The following is a 17,942-nucleotide window of genomic DNA, read 5'->3' as shown; positions in this document are numbered from 1 at the left end:
CTAGGGAAGCCCCTCTTATTGAATCTTAAAAATCCCTCGAGATGGATGTTATTGTCCCGTGTCATCCCCACCCCCACCCCTGTCTGTGACATAATAAGGAATATGTATGTGGTCTTTGTCCCCAGTTCCTGACACAGAGCTTCTAAAACCCTTGGAATTTCCTGAGCGATAGAGGTGAGAGGAGTGTCTTTGGTTATTCACAATGAGCCCGTTTCAACCTTACCTGAGTTTGTGCTAATGAGGTCACTCTGTGTGTGTGTGTGTGTGGCGGGGGGGGCGGGGGGGGGGCTAGATAGCTTCAGGATGGGGGCTGGTTACCAGAAGAATCCACCATGTGAATAGAGGGTTGGAATTTTCAGCCCCACCACTGACCTCGGGGGAGACTGAGTTGATCACTAATGGGCAATGACGTCTTCAGTCACGCCTGTGCAATGGAACCTCGGTAAAAGCCGCTGAACAACAGAGTTCAGAGAGCTTCCAGGTCGGTGTACACAGCAAGGTGCTGGGAGGGTGACTCGCACAGGGAGGGCATAGAAGCTCCGCACACCTTCCCTCCCCCATACCTCGCCCCGTGCATCTCTTCTGTTTGGCTGTTCCTGAGTTGTATCCTTTCTAATAAACTGGTAGTACTAAGTAAAGCACTTTCCTGAGTTGAGTGGTCCTGGTTGTCTCTAGTTGTCCTAAAGAATAACTGGACCTGAGGAGGGAGTTGTGGGAACACTCTGAATTTATAGTACCCGTGACAACCTGGGACTTGCAACTGGCACCTCAAACGGGGACCAGTCTTGGGGAACAAGCCCTTAACTCGTGGTGTCTGTGCTAAGTCCTGGTACATAGTGTCAGAGTTGAATTGAATTGTAGGACCCCCAGTTAGTGTCCAGAGAATTGGTTGGAGTGAGGGGGGAAAAAACAACACATAAACACACACAAACACACGCGCGTGGTGTCAGAAGTGTTGTGTAAAAACAGTTCAGATTATATCACAAATGAGGTTAAGATGTTTCATCTGGATAGAGCAAGGAGTCCATCCCCCAGAGGATCTTCAAACCCATGCTCTCCTCCTCTTAACCCTGACTGTCACCCCACCTGGGTGACACTCAACTTATCAGCGCTGCTGGCATGCTCTCTTCAGCCCCAGGGACCTCACTCTCCACTTCACGTCAGCCACACCCAGTCCTCAGCTGCCCCCTCTTCCAGAGCTTAACCTCCAACATTCTCACTCCTGCTCCCCGGCACCCCCAGGCCCTGTCCTTTTTCTCCCAGTCCTTCAACCCTCTCCCCTGCCATGGCTTTTTCTTGAACCGTGCCCTCTTTCATCCACACCACAGATATCCACAATCCCCCAGCCCCTTACTTCCACTGCAAACTCACCACCCCGGACCAACCCCACCAGCCATCCATCTTCCCCGGTCCTACACAGGGGCAGTCAAGCACTGCTGGGAAAAAAGTCCTGCCACCTTGCAGTTTGGCACCAGAATCAATGCAGGGTTCCTGACCTCAGCCAATGGGCCTCATGGTGCCATCTAACCACCCTGGTACTTATCCTCAGTCAGCTCCCTTCCCTTATTCCCAAAGGTGTTCTCAGCTTTCCCCTTCTCTCCTCGTTCTCCTCTCCTCTTTCCCTACCCTCCGTGCTCACAAGTGACCTTGCCTCCCTTGTGTTCATTTAAATGAGCTAAGACTCAAACTCTGTTTAAGAAATCTTGCAGTCACTGCAGCAATTATTTTACCTCCCGCACGTGGGAGAATAGGCATGTGCCAGTGCCCCCCTTCTGGCTTCACAAAAAACTCACAGGTAATTTATACCTTTTACAAAACAGAGATGTGAATTTAAATATTATTGCCAGGGCAACACATTATTAAGGAAGACAAGCAATCAGAATTACAAGTTTTTTAAAAGTTAAAGGTTACTTTCACAGGACAAAGCAACAGCCTCTTAAATCTGATTGTTTGACAAGACTCCATTGTTAGAAATAACATTTGCAAGGATGGTCTTATGATTCAGAAAAGAATCTGCTTTTATTTCTGCTGCTTCAGAAGAAGACAGAGGAACATCTTCTCCTTATCATACTGAGATTTTTTTTCTTTCCTTTTTTTTTTTTTGCCACCATGTTAAGGGGCCTGGAGTTTTCAAGGCCAAGTGCTGAAATTCCTTAGTTAGCACCAAGAGAAACAAAGTCAGGTCTGAAGCAGACTGTTCACACTGCCTGGCAATCCATCTACATTTCCCTCAGACGGTGGCCCTACCATTCCACTCCATCAGGGCTGGTCCAACTCCAGTGTGCATGAGTCATCTGGCACTAGAATGCAGATTCAGATTCCGATTCAAGAGGTCTGGGGTGGGGGAGTTGTCTGATGGTGTAGTGGTTAGGATCCCAGGCTTTCACTGCCGTGGCCTGGGTTCAATCCCTGGCCAGGGAACTTAGATGCCACAAGCCGAATGGTGTGGCCAAAAAAAAAGAGGTCTGGGGTGGGCCCGAGATTCTGCATTTCCAACAAGTAGATGATGTACTTAGTCCCAAACAGACACTGTGAATAGTGTCCTGGATATTTATTCATACTTCCTCCCACTCCTCAAATCTCCAACACTTAGGAGGCCCCAGTCTGAACTCTCAGCTATTGACCGTGTTTCCTGTTTGGCTGAGAAAATAAAAGCAATGTGCGGTGGAATTCCACAAACTCCACCCCTCACCCCACCCCTCCCCCATCTACCCACCAACTCTAAACTCGCTACTCTGCCTTCTCTGTGACCAGCTCCCAGTAAAGGCCAGCCCCACCCCATCCCCACACTAGATCCCACCCGCTCTCCGGACCTCAAAGGCATCCATCCAGCAAGGCTCCTGTCTCCAGCATTTTCCCCTCTCCACTGAAGCACATATGCTGTGATTGCACCCATCTTTTTTTTTTTTAATAAATTTATTTATTTATTTTTGGCTGCATTGGGTCTTTGTTGCCATGAACAGCGGCTACTCTTCATTGTGGTGCGCGGGCTTCTCATTGTGGTGGCTTCTCTTGTTGTGGAGCACGGGCTCTAGGCGTGCGGGCTTCAATAGTTGTGGCACGTGGGCTCAGTAGTTGTGGCTCGCGGGCTGTAGAGCGCAAGCTCAGTAGTTGTGGCGCATGGGCTTAGTTGCTCTGTGGCATGTGGGATCTTCCCGGACCAGGGCTCAAACCCGTGTCCCTTGCATTGGCAGGCGGATTCTTAACCACTGTGCTACCAGGGAAGCCCTGCACCCATCTTAAATAAATAAATAAAAAGCTTTGTGTTGCATATTTGAGAGTTGCTAATAAAGTACATCTTAAAAGTTCTCATCACAAGAAAAAATAAACTCTTAACTATGTATGATGAGAGATGTTAACTAGACTAATTGTGGTGATCACTGCCCAATATATACAAAAATTATCAAATTGTTAAGTTTTATGTCAATTATATCTCAATTAAAAGATAAAGTAAAAATAAGCACATATGGTCACCTTATCTTTGATAAAGGAGGCAAGAGTATACAATGGAGAAAAGACAGCCTCTTCAATAATTGGTGCTGGGAAAACTGGACAGCTACATGTAAAAGAATGAAATTAGAACACTCCCTCACACCATACACAAGAATAAACTCAAAATGGATTAAAGACCTAAATGTAAGGCCAGACACTATAAAACTCTTAGAGGAAAACACAGACAGAACACTCTATGACACAAATTACAGCAAGATCCTTTTTGACCCACCTCCTAGAGAAATGGAGATAAAAACAAAAATAAACAAATGAGACCTAATGAAACTTAAAAGCTTTTGCACAGCAAAGGAAACCATAAACAAGACCAAAAGACAACCCTCAGAATGGGAGAAAATATTTGCAAATGAAGCAACTGACAAAGGATTAATCTCCAAAATTTACAAGTAGCTCATGCAGCTCAATATCAAAAAAACAAACAACCCAATCCAAAAATGGGCAGAAGACCTAAATAGACATTTCTCCAAAGAAGATATACAGATTGCCAACAAACACATGAAAGAATGCTCAACATCATTAATCATTAGAGAAATGCAAATCAAAACTACAATGAGATATCATCTCACACTGGTCAGAATGGCCATCATCAAAAAATCTACAAACAGTAAATGCTGGAGGGGCTTCCCTGGTGGCACAGTGGTTGAGAATCTGCCTGCTAATGCAGGGGACACAGGTTCGAGCCCTGGTCTGGGAAGATCCCACATGCTGCGGAGCAACTAGGCCCGTGAGCCACAACTACTGAGCCTGCGCATCTGGAGCCTGTGCTCCGCAACAAGAGAGGCCACAATAGTGAGAGGTCCACGCACCGGAATGAAGAGTGGCCCCCGCTTGCCGCAACTAGAGAAAGCCCTTGCACAGAAATGAAGACCCAACACAGCCATAAATAAATAAATAAATAAATAAATAAATGCTGGAGAGGGTGTGGAGTAAAGGGAACCCTCTTGCACTGTTGGTGGGAATGTAAATTGATACAGCCACTATGGAGAACAGTATGGAGGTTCCTTAAAAAACTAAAAATAGAACTACCATACCACCCAGCAATCCCACTACTGGGCATATACCCTGAGAAAACCATAATTCAAAAAGAGTCATGTACCACAATGTTCATTGCAGCTCTATTTACAGTAGCCAGGACATGGAAGCAACCTAAGTGTCCATCAACAGATGAATGGATAAAGAAGATGTGGCACATATATACAATGGAATATTACTCAGCCATAAAAAGAAATGAAATTGATTTATTTGTAGTGAGGTGGATGGACCTAGAGTCTGTCATACAGAGTGAAGTAAGTCAGAAAGAGAAAAACAAATATCGTATGCTAACACATATATATGGAATCTAAGAAACAAACAAAAAAATTGGTCATGAAGAACCTAGGGGCAAGACGGGAATAAAGACACAGACCTACTAGAGAATGGACTTGAGGACACGGGGAGGGGGAAGGGTAAGATGGGGCAAAGTGGGAGAGTGGCATGGACATATATATACTACCAAATGTAAAATAGATAGCTAGTGGGAAGCAGCCACATAGCACAGGGAGATCAGCTCGGTGCTTTGTGACCACCTAGAGAGGTGGGATAGGGAGGGTGGGACGGAGGGAGATGCAAGAGGGAAGAGATATGGGGATATATGTATATGTATAAGTGATTCACTCTGGTATAAAGCAGAAACTAACACACCATTGTAAAGCAGTTATACTCCAATAAAGATGTTAAAAAAAATTAAATAGTGAAATGAATATAATAATAATTTTTAAAAGCCTTTGTCCCTCTTCTTCCTCCAGCTAGTGCCTCATTTCTCTCTCTTCCTTAACAACTACACTGTCTAGTCACTGACTCCAAATTCCCTCCTCTGATCCTCCTAAACCCCTTCCAGTTGGCTTTTGCCCTAACCTCAACCAAAACTGCTCTTGTCAAGGTCACTAAAGACCTCACGCTGATCAACACCAGGGCCAAGGCTCTGTCCTCTTACTTGGTCCCCCGAAGCATTTGACATTTCCTCCTTGCTTTGTCCCGAGGCCACAGTCTCCTACCTACCTCACTGCCCCTCTTTCTCAGCCCCTGTTGCTGGCTCCTCCTCCTCTCTCCCCTCTGAAGGGCTTGGCCCTCAGTCCTTGGTCCTCTTCTCTTCCCTTCCTACACTCACTGCCCTGGTCATCTCCTGTCATCTCGTGGCTTGAAATGCCAGCTGTGCGCATGACTCCCAAATCCCCATCTCCAGCCCAGAACGCCATGAACACCGGAACAGCATGTCCGACTAACATCTTGACACTTCCATTTAGATGTCTGCTAGATCCCAAAAGCATCAGGGCCCAAACTGAGCTGCCAGTTCCCTTTTTAATCCCATTTCACCGGCCATCTTCCCCACCTCAATAAGTGGCAAATCCAATCTTCTAGCTCCTCAGGCCGGAAACCTTAAAAGCATCCTTGACTCTTCTATAGCTAGGGCGCCCCCCGCCCCCAGGCTCACCAGCACCCTTATGTGAACTAGAAGAGGGCGGCCCTTCAGTGCAGACACAGGACCACGTGGGTGACTTGGCAACCAGACAGAGCCCTTTGTGAGAAGGAGAAGGTGATCCCCCTGCATCCCGGACTCAGGACCACTGCAGGTGGAGCACGTTCTGCCCTTCAGCAACGCCTGCGTCCGGTGGCTCTGTGCCCAACCGCACACGCACTGGCAGCGCGTCCCCAGTGGCAGCCTCCCAGGCAGTTCCAGTTAGAGGACAATTGTACTTCCTGCTGCTTGGCGCCCGCTTCCTGCCCATTTTCCAAATCTGGTCCTGCCTCCTCCTGGCAGGTCCGGACAGCCTTTCAATGGGTCCTTTTGCTGCTTAAGAAAACCAGGAACTCTGACAGATACTATCTCGAAACTTTTACCAATACCTCCCACCCTTAACATTAGAAAAATCCGTTTCTCCACCCTCCGCTGGAAGGGCTCTGGAGAAGACCACCAGTGATCTCCTTGTCGCCAAACTGCAGGCCACCAGGGGCAGCTCTGCTCTGACCCTGACCTGGCCTCTTTCTCCTGCCCTCCCATCCCCCCACCCCAGGGCTCTGTTCTCTTCTCTTCCTCCTCCTCCGCGGGTCCCTCTTCCACTGTCCTGTGAATGTTTCCAGTTCTCAGGGCTCCAGCCTCCCCCTTCTGCCCTTCTCACCCCACACACTCACCACCACCTCATTCACACCCACCGTAGGTGCCCCCACCTCTACCGCTCTGCTGAGCTGTAGACCCTCCTCCGCTGGAAACCTCCACCTGCAAGTCCAAGGGCACCTAAACCCAGCACATGTGCATGGAGTTGATCACCTTCCCACCCACCGCTGCTTCTCTTCCTGCCTCCCCCGCTTAGCTCTATGGCCCCAGCCTGCTCCTCCAGTCTCCTAAAGCTAGAAACTCAGGAGTCACCACACAGCAACCTTCTCCCCTCACATCAAGTCCATCCCTCCTAGGCTATCATGAAATCCTGGAGCTTCTTCTCTCGAAACACCTGTCCAAGCCATCCCCTCCTCTGCAACCCCACAGCCTCTGCCTCTCTCTTCCAGAGCTTCCACCAGCCTCCTAAACGGCGTCCAGTCCTGACCACCCTCAGCTTCTTCCACGGCAGCCGAGCCAGAGCGAGCTTCCTAGAACTCAGTCCTGACCGCGTCACTCCCTACCAAGCACATCTCGGCAGTTTCCTTTCTCATTCTTATCTGAGCTTCTTATAGACTCTCGTGTTTTATGCCAGACCTTCTGAAACAGAATATTCAGGAGAAAAACCAGGACTTTTCTTTCTAATCATCATCCTTGGGCATAACTAAGCAAGGCAAACGTTGCACTAGTAATTCCCAAACTGCTGTGGGAATCATTTCAGAAAGTTAATTAAAAATAGCCTCCCAGGCTCACTCCCTTGGAGCTTCCAATTCAGTGAATGTTGAATGGGAGAAACTTTTCCAGAGGCTTCTGCATAACCAGGGTGGGAAGCACTAATCTACAAACAGGCAAAGTATAGCTAATTTGAGCATGGCTGTCAAAGCCCTTGGTGCTTCAGCCTCCGGTTGGCTGTCACCACTCTCCCAAGCCAGCGTGGTCCAAAACCGCACTCACCATGGTGTCTCAGCTGAGTGACTCGTACATAATGTCCCCTCTAGCCAGGTGGCCCTGTCCTCTACATGCATCACATGAATGCCTGCTCGTGCCTCAGTCTCAGCTCAAGTGAAGGCTCCAAGAGGCTTTCCCTGATCTCTCCTTGGTTAAATACTTTGTCTGTACTCCACGGGGCCCAGTTTACGGCTGCCCCACAGCCTTTACCACAGAACTGCGATTATTTGCACATCTGCTTCCACTCCAATCGGTGAAGCCCAGAACAGTGGCAGTCTTTTAGTCCCCTTTATGCCCCAACACATAGCACATTGATTGGTACTGAGACCAATGGAAAATGTCAGTTCCCTCCCCGACCCGCAGGTAACTGGCTAGAGGCCCTGGGGGGAGACCGAGTCTGGTGGCACGGGGGCTTGACTACGGGGTTAAGGCCTGGGTCTACATGGCAGCTCCACTGCTGTGTCCAAGAGCGGAGGTCCCTTACCCTATAAACAAGGTCCCCACAGTCCTCAGAGATGTATCACAATGACTCAAAAAGGAAAAAAAAAAGTGAAATCTTATTTAACCGATTATCTCATTTAAACACAAGTGTGCTTAGCCCTTAAGAGGTGGCCTCCAGTGCTTAGGAGGCCAAGCATGTGGTCCTCTGGAGATTGGAAACCGTATTCAGGCAGGGTCTTGTTCATCCTGAATCCGGAAATGAGGATGGTACCAGGAACAGAGCAGTAACTAACTCAAAAACTGTTTGTTGAGTGAATGAATAGCAGAGGTGCCTTTCTGTGGAAGCCACCTGCCCTTGGCCCTCTGCCCCCATTTCAGGTGAGTCGTGCTGTCAGCTCTGACTGCCCTGGGGAGAGGCATTCTGGTCACTTTCCTCATCTGTGATAATAAGGGTGAGAAATCCTTCGTCATAGGGTAGCTGCAGGGCTGACGAGATAGTTTCTACGACTGCATCTGGCTCTATTTCCTTCCGTCCTTAACATGGGCAGTCAGGGAGAAATACGTAACGGTACAGTTCTTGCAGATCTCAGAGGGCCTGCAAGTTCATGTTCTCACTTGTTCCTCCACAGCACAGAGGTCAGAGTATTACCAGGATTACTCAGCACCGCTGGAAATGTGAATGTCTTCATTTAATTTTTGGTTTATTCATTTTATTTTTAAAAAAAAGAATATGGGGGGAGTTAATGTTTAATGGACAGTCTCAGTTTGGCGTGATGAAAAAGTTCTGCAGATGGATGGTGGCGATGGTTGCACAACACTGCGAAGTACTTTACGCCACTGAACTGTATGCCTGAAAATGGTTAAAATGGTACATTTTATGCTATGTATATTTTACCACAATTTTTTTTAAGTGTTAAGTCCACAGTAAGTTGCAAAGCACACAATCATGAGGAGGCTCCAACTGTAGTGACCCCATGATACAAACTGTGGATCAGAGGGGAGGCCAGGAGGCCGAGGGAGAGGGGGAAAGGGAGGGCTGGAGCTGGGACCCTGGGAACGGACCAAGGAGGGAAGGGGTGGGGAGCCTCGCAAGAGGAGAGGCCCAGATTAGACGTGGGCCAGAAGGGGGAGGGGCCGTGAGGAGGGGAAGGCAAATCCCAGGCAGAAGAGAGCTGAGGTCCAGCTGGCAGGCTGCAGTGTGTCTTCTCAGGAACTGAAGTCTCAGAGTACATGCCCTGTGCACGCCTTCCCTCACAGCCCTCAGGCCGAAGGTCAGCAGACAAGGACTGGACCTTAATTCGGGGCATCTAATCCTCTGATCTGTCCCTTACATCAAGACACCCTTAAAAGGAACCCAGTCCCGACCCAAGCCCCATCCTACAGGAACGAGTGTTCTTTTCCCTAAGAGGGCCAAGCTCAACCTGAGGCTGTGAGGCCAACCTAAAAATCATTATGACTGCAAATCCTGTGGATCTACCTGCAAAACAAATGCAGGATCCCAACACTTCTTACCACCACCAAAGTCTGGCCTTTGCCCTCAGTTACTGGGAGGTGATATCTAGGCCCCTGGAATGTCCTGCCTGATAGGAGTGTCTTTGTTAGTCTGGGGCCTTCAGACATCAGACAGTCGAATGATGTGATTTATTATTATTATTTTTTATAAATTTATTTATTTATTTTTGGCTGCGTCAGGTCTTCGTTGCTGCATGCGGGCTTTCTCTAGTTGCAGTGAGCGTGGGCTTCTCATTGCAGTAGCTTCTCTTGTTGCGGAGCACGGGCTCTAGGCACACGGGCTCTAGAGCACAGGCTCAGTAGTTGTGGCGCACGGGCTTAGCTGCTCCGCAGCATGTGGGATCTTCCCAGACCAGGGCTCGAACCCATGTCCCCTGCATTGGCAGGCAGATTTTTAACCACTGCCACCAGGGAAGTCCCTGATGATGTGATTTATGATGAGGGCGTTAGGACACAGGGCATCTGGAGGGGCTGGAGACTAAAGCTATTAGCCGGAACCTCCGGGAGGGGCTGGAGAATAAACATTAGCCACGTGGGCATATGTGATTAAGCCCCAAGAAAAACTCTGGGCACCAAAGGCTTAGGCAAGCTTCCCTGCTTGGCCACACTCTGTGGGCTATAGTCAGGAGGTCTGTGACAGGACTCCACTCCACTGGGAAAGGACCATCAGACGCTTCACGCTGGGACCCCTCCCAATCCCAGATGGGTCCTGTGCTTCCGTCCTTGGTTTTTGAATGTGTATCCTTTCTCTATAATAAAACCATAATCTTAGTGCTTTCCTGCATTCTGTGAACCTCTCTAGCAAATAACCCACTGATGGTCATGGGGACCCAGAACCTGCAGCTGGTGTCTGAAATGAGGGCAGTCTTTTGGGGACCGTGCCCTCCAACGGTGCAGTTTGCCAACTGTTTGTTCCCCCCCTGCCACCCCCCGACTACGTGCCTTACTATACCCTTCACCACCTGCCCACCCCTTGCCAACCAGACCTCATCCCTGGGACTCTCCACCTCGCCCCCACCTCATTCCTCACCAAGAGTCAGGTGTCCTCCCACCCAGGGCCCTGGAAAGCTCCTTCCCAGACATCTAGCAAGTTAACTCCCTCCCTTCTTTCAGACCTTTTATTCAAATGTCACCTCCTTGTTGAGGCCTCCTCTAGCCCTCACCCAAACTCCCCCCATGCCACAAACCTACCTCTTTCCCTGCTCTACTTTTTCCTCTTTGAACACTACCACCATGTCCACCATACTCTTAATTTTATACATCTTCTTTCTTCTCCATCTCCTCACGAGAATATAAGCCCCAAGGAGACAGGAATCTTTGTACTGTTCCTTCCTGTGACCCCAGGACTAGAACAGCTCCTGGCACATGCTGAGCACACAATAAATTCTTGGTGAATGAAGAACATGCAGCATCTTTTATAAGTACCTTTTAGAAAACAGGCCACCCCACTCCCACTTTTTCTCCCAGAAAGGTGAAGTCTGCAAAACAGGAAAAGTGACCATGCTTGGCTGGAGACCACTGCTGAGGAGGTAAGGAAGAGTCAGCAGGAGCCAAGACCTCCAGGCCGGGTGAGGAGGCGGGATGCTAGCTCGTCCTGACACCACCTTGCTGTTATGACCTCGACAGGCCCCTTCCTCTCTGGTCCTGGTCACCTGGGGGGCGTCCAGTGGGGGAGAGGGGAAGAAGGGGAGAGAATTTCCTGCCGTTGACAGCGGGTTGAGGGAAGACGAGGCCATACCAGGTAGGGGTGACTTTTATTTGAAATCAGAAAACACCCTATTTTGGGGTTCATCTGTAACAGTTAAAAAAAAAAAGGAGAGAGAGAAAGAGAGAGAGAGAAAGCAGAACTCAAAGGGGCTGGGGAGGGGAAGGGAAGGGTGGGGGGCCCGGGTCAGGCCAGGTAGGGGTAGCGGAGCAGCAGCCCCTCGTGGGGCTCCAGGTTCAGGTGCTCCAGCTCAAGAGGGGCGCCCTCCTTGCGGCCTGGCTGGGTGCTGAGCAGCAGATCCACACTGGCTGGCAGGCTGGCGCCGGCAGGCAGGTTGGAGGCCCCCAGCCTGGCAGGCTGGCCCACATCCCCAAAGTTGAGCACTATGAGGAAACGCTCGTTCTGGTCCCATTGCCGGATATAGGCGAAGAGGTCAGGCCCCGAGGAGAGCGCGTGGAAGTCTCCGTGCAGCAGGGAGCGCTCCTCACCCCGCTGATCGCTCAGCCATCGGAACAGGGAGAGGAGCGAGCCAGGCTCTTCACTCTGGCCCTGCAAACGGTAAAGTGATAAAGACACAGCAGAAAGGGGTGAAGGGCTCCCCCGGGCGCAAACTCCTACCAGCCACCTGCCCTCACCCCTTGCCGATCAGGCCCTGCCCATCTAAAACCCTTACCTTCACAGTCATGGTCGTGTTTACAGGTCCTGAAGTGTTGGGAAAGCTGGATTCATCCCACAGCATGACCGGGGCTTTCACAGGCTAAAAGGCAGGGAAAACAGGACTTGGAAAAGACCTGGGCCGCTCTCCAACTCCTCCTCCCGCTTCCAGCCCCACAGAAGTATAACCTCCCCCACCTCAGGGCCTCACACACACTGTCCCCTCAGCCTAGAGGGCGCTTCTCCCAGACAGCCACAAGCTAGCCCCTCACTGCCCTCTGGTCCCTGCTCAGGTGCCTCCAATAGGTTTCCTGTGGCCATTTGATATAAAACCGCCCACATCCCCTACTCTCTAGGCCCCTTACCCTGCTTTCTTGCACATATCAGCACCTGGCATCTTTATCATATGTGCTTACTATCTAATTTCACCACCTCCAGCTCTTTTGTGCACCGCTGTATCCTCCAAGCATAGCATATAAGAATTACTGCATAAAGCTTTGTGGAATAAGAGAATGACGGGTTCTATAAATATCAGCTTAGGTGTCAACCTCCAACACTGTGGCTAAAGCGAACCAGGTGCCTTCATGGTCTTACCCCACCAAGGCACTCGCTGCGTGTACTTCTCTTACTCATCTGGTTCCCCCACGCAACTCTGAGTTCCTGGAGAGCAGAGCCTAACACAGAGTACCCGCTGTCCAGTGAATGAACGAATTACCGGGCGATGGCTACCATACTGAACTCCTACCAGGAGCCAGGTACTGCATTTTAAAATACGCCCTCGTTCAGTCCTAACTGCCCTATAAAAAAAGTAGTATCACGGCAGAGATGACCAAGAGTCAGAGAAGTGAAATAACCTGCCAAGGCCACACAGCGGCTGACCAGGCGGCCGACTAGCAATCCAACGCACGTGCCTCCCCTCCCCAAGGCTCTTGCTTGTCCACCACCAGCCACAGAACCACCGTGACGGACGAACGCAGCCTCCCCCACCGTGCTGGGCAGGCAGCAAGTGATACCTGTCCAGGAAGGGCAGCTTCCTCTAGGCCAATCTCGTCTCCGTAGCTGAAAACTGGGGTCCCTGGCAGGGTGAAGAGCAGCAGCTGGTAGAGTCGGAGGAGGTGAGGTGGCACGAAGGAAGTCAGGAGCCCCGACTGAGACAGCTGCAGGAATGGAATCACTGGTGAACCTCAAGGCCCGCCTCTGCCTCCACCTGCCGACACTCCCTTCTTCCCAAAGGCCTCCTGCCCCCTCTCCTACCACTGTGGTACTCACACTCCAGCTGCACCAGCGGCTGCCAAAGGCGTCCAGATACTGGGTGACCAGGAAATTTGTATGCTTCCCAGTGAAAGTGGAGGTTGACAGGTAAGAGCTGGTCAACAGCAGGTCCTCGGCGGACTCGAGCAGGCTGAGGATCTGCTGAAGGTCGGAGGAGTCTGTGCCTGCAATCAAGAGCCTGCACAGAGCAGGGCAGGAGTCAAGGTCAGCACAGGGCAAGAAAGGAAGAAGGCTTTCTGGACTAGGAGCGCTCCGCTTCCTGGGGCTAGTACTCCACTGAGGGGTTCCCGCAAAGGAGCTGAGTTAGGGAAGCCAGGGCCTGGTACCCACCTATCTTCACTGAAGCTCTTAGTGATGTTCTGCCACTCAGCCAAGAATGAAGGCGCATCCTAGAAGGAAAAGAGCAGAGGCAGGAAGCAGGGAACACTATCAGGCCCTGGCGGGTGCTTCTGTTCTCACCCAGGCTCTGCTTCTCGCGTGGAAAGGGTACTCACTGTCAGATTCCCCACATCCCGGACCTGGAACCCATCCACACCAGCCTGCAGCCAAAACCTCAGAGCTTCCTGTAGGAGGGAGGCAAAAGAACAGAGGAATGATATCAACACTCTGATGCAAAGGCTCAGCCCACACTAAATCTTGCCTACCATGCACTCTCCCGTGGCCTCTGGAGAGTCACTTGCCTTGAACGGTCTCACTTTCTTGCCTCTATTATAAACCTGTAGCCTTTAGTTCCCTTCCATTCTAACCTATCATTGATTCTCTTAGTGATATAGTGCTCTACTTCTCTACTCCTCCTCATGGTGAATCACAAAGCTTTACCCTTGACCCCTACAGAAAAGACCTATGAGCAAAGTGTGTTCATACATGTAACTTCATTTAACACTTAGCATGTGTGGAATGCTAGTATACTCATTTTACAGATAAGGAAACAATGTCAGAGAAGCAAGGAGGCATGCCCCAGGCCACAATCAGAGAGCAGCAGAGATGGGACCTAAAATGTTAACCAAGATCCCAAGAAGAGTATACTTACTCCTCTCCCAGTTTCCTGGAGCCTGGGGAGAGTGTAAGTAAAAGAGCTAGTCAGAACCAAGACCAAGGATAAGGAAGTGAAATTCAAAGCACAGCCCCAGGGCAGTTTAGCCAAAGATTTGAAAAGAGAAGACAGCTCCGCAGAACAGGCCCAGGCCTGAAGCCCTGGCATTCACGGGGCACATGACACAGAACCCACTCCTGCTGCCCCTCTCTTCCCCTTTCTCTCTCTGATCCACGTGCTCTCGCCTCTAGTCTCCATCTTCATCTGAGGCTACCACACCTCATGCCACACCCTCTGAAAACATTCCCTTCTCAGTAACTTTTAGAGGGTCTTCCAGCAAGTAGCAAGGAATGAACCGAATGACCCCAAGAGTCAACTGAAATGCTGGGACTACAGAATTCTACCTCAGAATCACGGCTGCCAGCAAAGCGTCAGAGTCTGCCTGCATTTTTGTTCTACCCTTTCTGAACTGGTCAGTGTCCTAGAACCCAGGCATTAGGAGCTGGGATGACATTCAAAGCCCCACTCCCAGCCTGCAGGGCACAGAGTTTGAGCCTAGGCCTTCAGAGTAGGCAGATTAGAGAGATAAGATGAGTTGGAACATCAAATCCCGGGGCACATTAAAGACCTCTGAACCTTAGCCTCCTCATTTACAGATCAGGGATACTGACAGGGACCTTGTTTGGTTACACAGGGGATTAAAGAAGGTATACAAAGTACTCGGCATACTCCCAGACACATAGGAAGACCCCACTGCTTACAATTTCAGACTGGGCTCCACTCCAAAACGCATCAAATAAGAAAAGGGAAACCAGACAGGACAGAATTCCCATAGAGAAAGGGCTTCCTCTCCCAAAAGGAATAAAATTCACATCTGAGAAATTCCCTTCCTGGCACTGTCACCCTCAGAGTCAGGGAAACAAGGAAAATGAGTGGTCAGCAAAGGAACAAACAAAAATAGGGGTGCAATGCTTGCCTATCCTTCTGCCTGTGGGAGGAGCATGCCTGCTTGGCTCCAAGGAGCAAGGGGCCCCTTGGCTGGCACCGGGCTACGTTTATAGAGCTTGCTATGAAAGGACCAAACAGCCCCAGCGTCCCGCTCCCACATGCCATAAGCACCAGCACACTCACCTTCACTTTGGTGGCCACAGTGTCAATCTGAGTGGAGTGGAACCACAAGTTCTGGCCCTTGTAGTTGGGAGTGAGGTCTAGGATGACCCGGATGCCTAGAACAAGGGAGGAGGAGGCAGTTGATAGAAAGACTCTGGGGGGGAGGGGAAAGGAGGAAATCAACAAATATAAGTCGGCAGAGTATTTCCTATGTATTGGTACAAAAGCTCAGATTTGAACCCTGGCAAAACTCATTCCATTGAAACAGAGATATGAGCAAGTGGCGGGGCGGGAGGCAGGGGGAGGGTAGAGTAACAGAGAAGGCTGAGCTTATGAGGCCCTGGGCCCCTCACCCCCAAAGCGAACCCTGTTCAATGTAAGAAAAGATTTTGCTTGGATTTTTTTTCAAAAGGATCCACTCTTTTACAAGTTTTAAAACCACTGATTTAGCAAAAACCTACATTTTGCAAATAAGGGCACTGAAGCCCAGAAGTTAAATAACTGCACATCCAAGTATAGAAAGTCTCTGAACCACCTGACAAGTCCATTTTAGGCTGAAGCCTAGCAAGCCTCCCCTGTACCTGCCCTAGGAAAACTCTGAGCCACTCAGCAATAAACCAGACAATAAAGCTATCCGGCCTTTCCTCTGGCCAGAAGGCCAAGCCCTTCCTAGCGGCTTCCTTGCGAGCTCTAGGACACCCACTCTTTTTCTTGGCCGATTGCAGGAGACTGTCAAAATCTTCCTTGGAGCCAAAAGTGGGGGCGATCTGTTCCAAGTTGGTCCCTGTGAGGTCATCCTTCTGGTTCTCGTGAATTGGGCCCAACACAAAACCTTTTACCTTCAGGGTGCTCAAGTAATCAAGCCGCCCCTTCAGGCCTGAAATGGAAAAGCAGAGTTTAAAGTGACGCCTCTCTGAGGCCCCTGATCGCCCCTATTCTCCCCGAGACAAAGGGAGTGGGGGGCGGTGAGGCTGGATCACGAGAGAAGCTGATGTAAGGAGACTAGCACATTGCTTCAGAAACCTGCTGCGATAGGCTACTGGCGCCGGGAGGGGGATGGGAGGATGCTGAGTCAGCCACCCTCAGGAAAGAGGGAGTGGGGGGCGGTTTCCTTCGAAGAAAGAAGGAGGGGCTACGTCCCAGGGGGCGGTCACCAGTACCAGTAAGGGTGGAGAACCACCTGGGTCAATCGGCACAGGGGTCGAAGCCGGTGACCAGTTAAACCTGGGTAGCGCGGGGTAGGGGTGGGGGAGCCCCGGACTCACCCACTAGGTCGCCTGCGTCGCGGCCCTGGAAGGCCTGAAGGTCGCCAATGCGGTAGAGGGCGCCCTTGTGCCACCAGCTCATTGCGGGCAGCTCGCGGCAGCGCGGCGCCCGAACGATGATGACCACGGCGCCCGCCAGCATGCCCAGCCAGCCGAGCCAGAAGAGCAGCAGCAGCGCCCAGCGGGTGCGTACCCAGCCGGGGCTGCCTGCCACCTTCAGCAGCTCCTCTTTAGACAGGCCTGTGAACTTGGCCGCGGCCGCCGCGTCCGCCTCGTCGTCGGCCACCTTGATCTTCACCAGACCATTCTTCTCGGTGCCGCCCGCCACGGCCACAGCCACAGCCGCCCCCGACGCCGCGTTCATCGGCTGCTTCTCGGGTTCCAGCTCGTTCAGCTCCACTTCCTTCATGTCCACCTCGGCGTCCTGGCTCATGGTGCCTGCGAAACCGGCAACACGACGCAGCCTGCGGTCAGCTGGTGGCTGGACACCTGCCCGGACCTCCCGGCCCCAGAACGGTCTCCCAGGCTTCCGTGACTCCGCTCAGCTTCCGCCACCGCGTCTGCGGCCGGGCGGGCGCGGTCTCCGGGACTGGGCACGGGAGCCCCGCCCCGGCCCGCCCCTTAAAGTGGAACATCCTGCATTGCTCTTCCAGGGACTGAAAGGGTGGGCGGCGGCCGAGGGAATAATGTTGGGAACTCGCTTCTGACGGCTGTGTGGTCCAATTCCTCACCTCGAACAGTCTAGCCCTAAGCTTCAGACACAAAGAAGGCTGAGCACGTAGCCACCTTTAGGTGGGCGGGGTCTGTGCTTTGTCCCGCCTCAGGTCGCCGCTGGCCCCTCGCGCTGCCGGAAAGTGGGCGTAAAGGGGATATCCAGCACTGCGGGGGATCCCGAGGCCCTTCTTTGCCCACTCCGAAAGTTTGTGACTTCCCTGGACACCACCCTCCATTTGCCCCTGGCCCAGGGCTCAGGCCACCGCCTGGTCTTCCCAACTTCGCATGGCCACTTGTACTCTCAGAGCCAACCAAACTCAACTCGGCCCTTTCCCCCACCAGACCTTGTCTTCTCAGGCCTCTGGGACTTGGCGCTAGACCTCCGATTCCCCGCAGGGCTACTCGCAGTCTTTGAAGATATCTTGAATTTAGTTCAATTAATTCATCATGCGGCAACTATTTACTGAGTGCCCACTACAGTACTGTGCTTTATTAACTTTAGTGAATTAACCCTAATCTAGTCTTCCCCATGATATTTTATGATAAATCTGTTTGGACAGGACAGTTGCTGACACTCCCCATCTTACCCTACCCCACCCCCACTTTCTGGCCCCAGGATGTCGGGCAGCTAGGAATCTGACATCCAGA

At 51.2% G+C, this 17,942-nt stretch overlaps 1 protein-coding gene across 1 annotated transcript; it reads right to left on the bottom strand.

Moving 5' to 3' along the window:
• Positions 1–11,278: 11,278 nt before the first annotated feature.
• SLC3A2 (solute carrier family 3 member 2) lies at positions 11,279–17,160 on the bottom strand. The gene is made up of 9 exons (XM_082478374.1): positions 16,581–17,160; positions 16,019–16,192; positions 15,337–15,431; positions 13,667–13,735; positions 13,503–13,561; positions 13,170–13,350; positions 12,914–13,057; positions 11,920–12,003; positions 11,279–11,795 (listed from the first exon to the last, which is right to left on the bottom strand). The coding sequence occupies exons 1-9, from the start codon at positions 17,011–17,013 to the stop codon at positions 11,433–11,435; spliced, it is 1,602 nt and encodes a 533-aa protein (XP_082334500.1). The 5' UTR covers positions 17,014–17,160; the 3' UTR covers positions 11,279–11,432.
• Positions 17,161–17,942: the final 782 nt, after the last annotated feature.

The sequence above is a fragment of the Balaenoptera physalus genome, assembly GCF_965194825.1.
Source record: "Balaenoptera physalus genome assembly, chromosome: 10".
Lineage (NCBI taxonomy): Eukaryota > Metazoa > Chordata > Mammalia > Artiodactyla > Balaenopteridae > Balaenoptera > Balaenoptera physalus.
The sequence above is the reverse complement of the archived record's forward strand: the minus strand, read 5'-3'. Positions and strand labels throughout refer to the sequence as shown.

What these genes read in the sequence shown, in the direction of transcription:
- SLC3A2 (XM_082478374.1), bottom strand. Translation starts at nt 17,013, where the DNA reads ATGAGCCAGGACGCCGAGGTGGACATGAAGGAAGTGGAGCTGAACGAG. An exon ending in AAGAGCTTCAGTGAAGATAG is followed by an intron (nt 13,351 to 13,502) that starts GTGGGTACCAGG and finishes TGCTCTGTGCAG; the next exon opens with GCTCTTGATTGCAGGCACAG. An exon ending in AAGCTGCCCTTCCTGGACAG is followed by an intron (nt 12,004 to 12,913) that starts GTATCACTTGCT and finishes CCTGCCTTTTAG; the next exon opens with CCTGTGAAAGCCCCGGTCAT.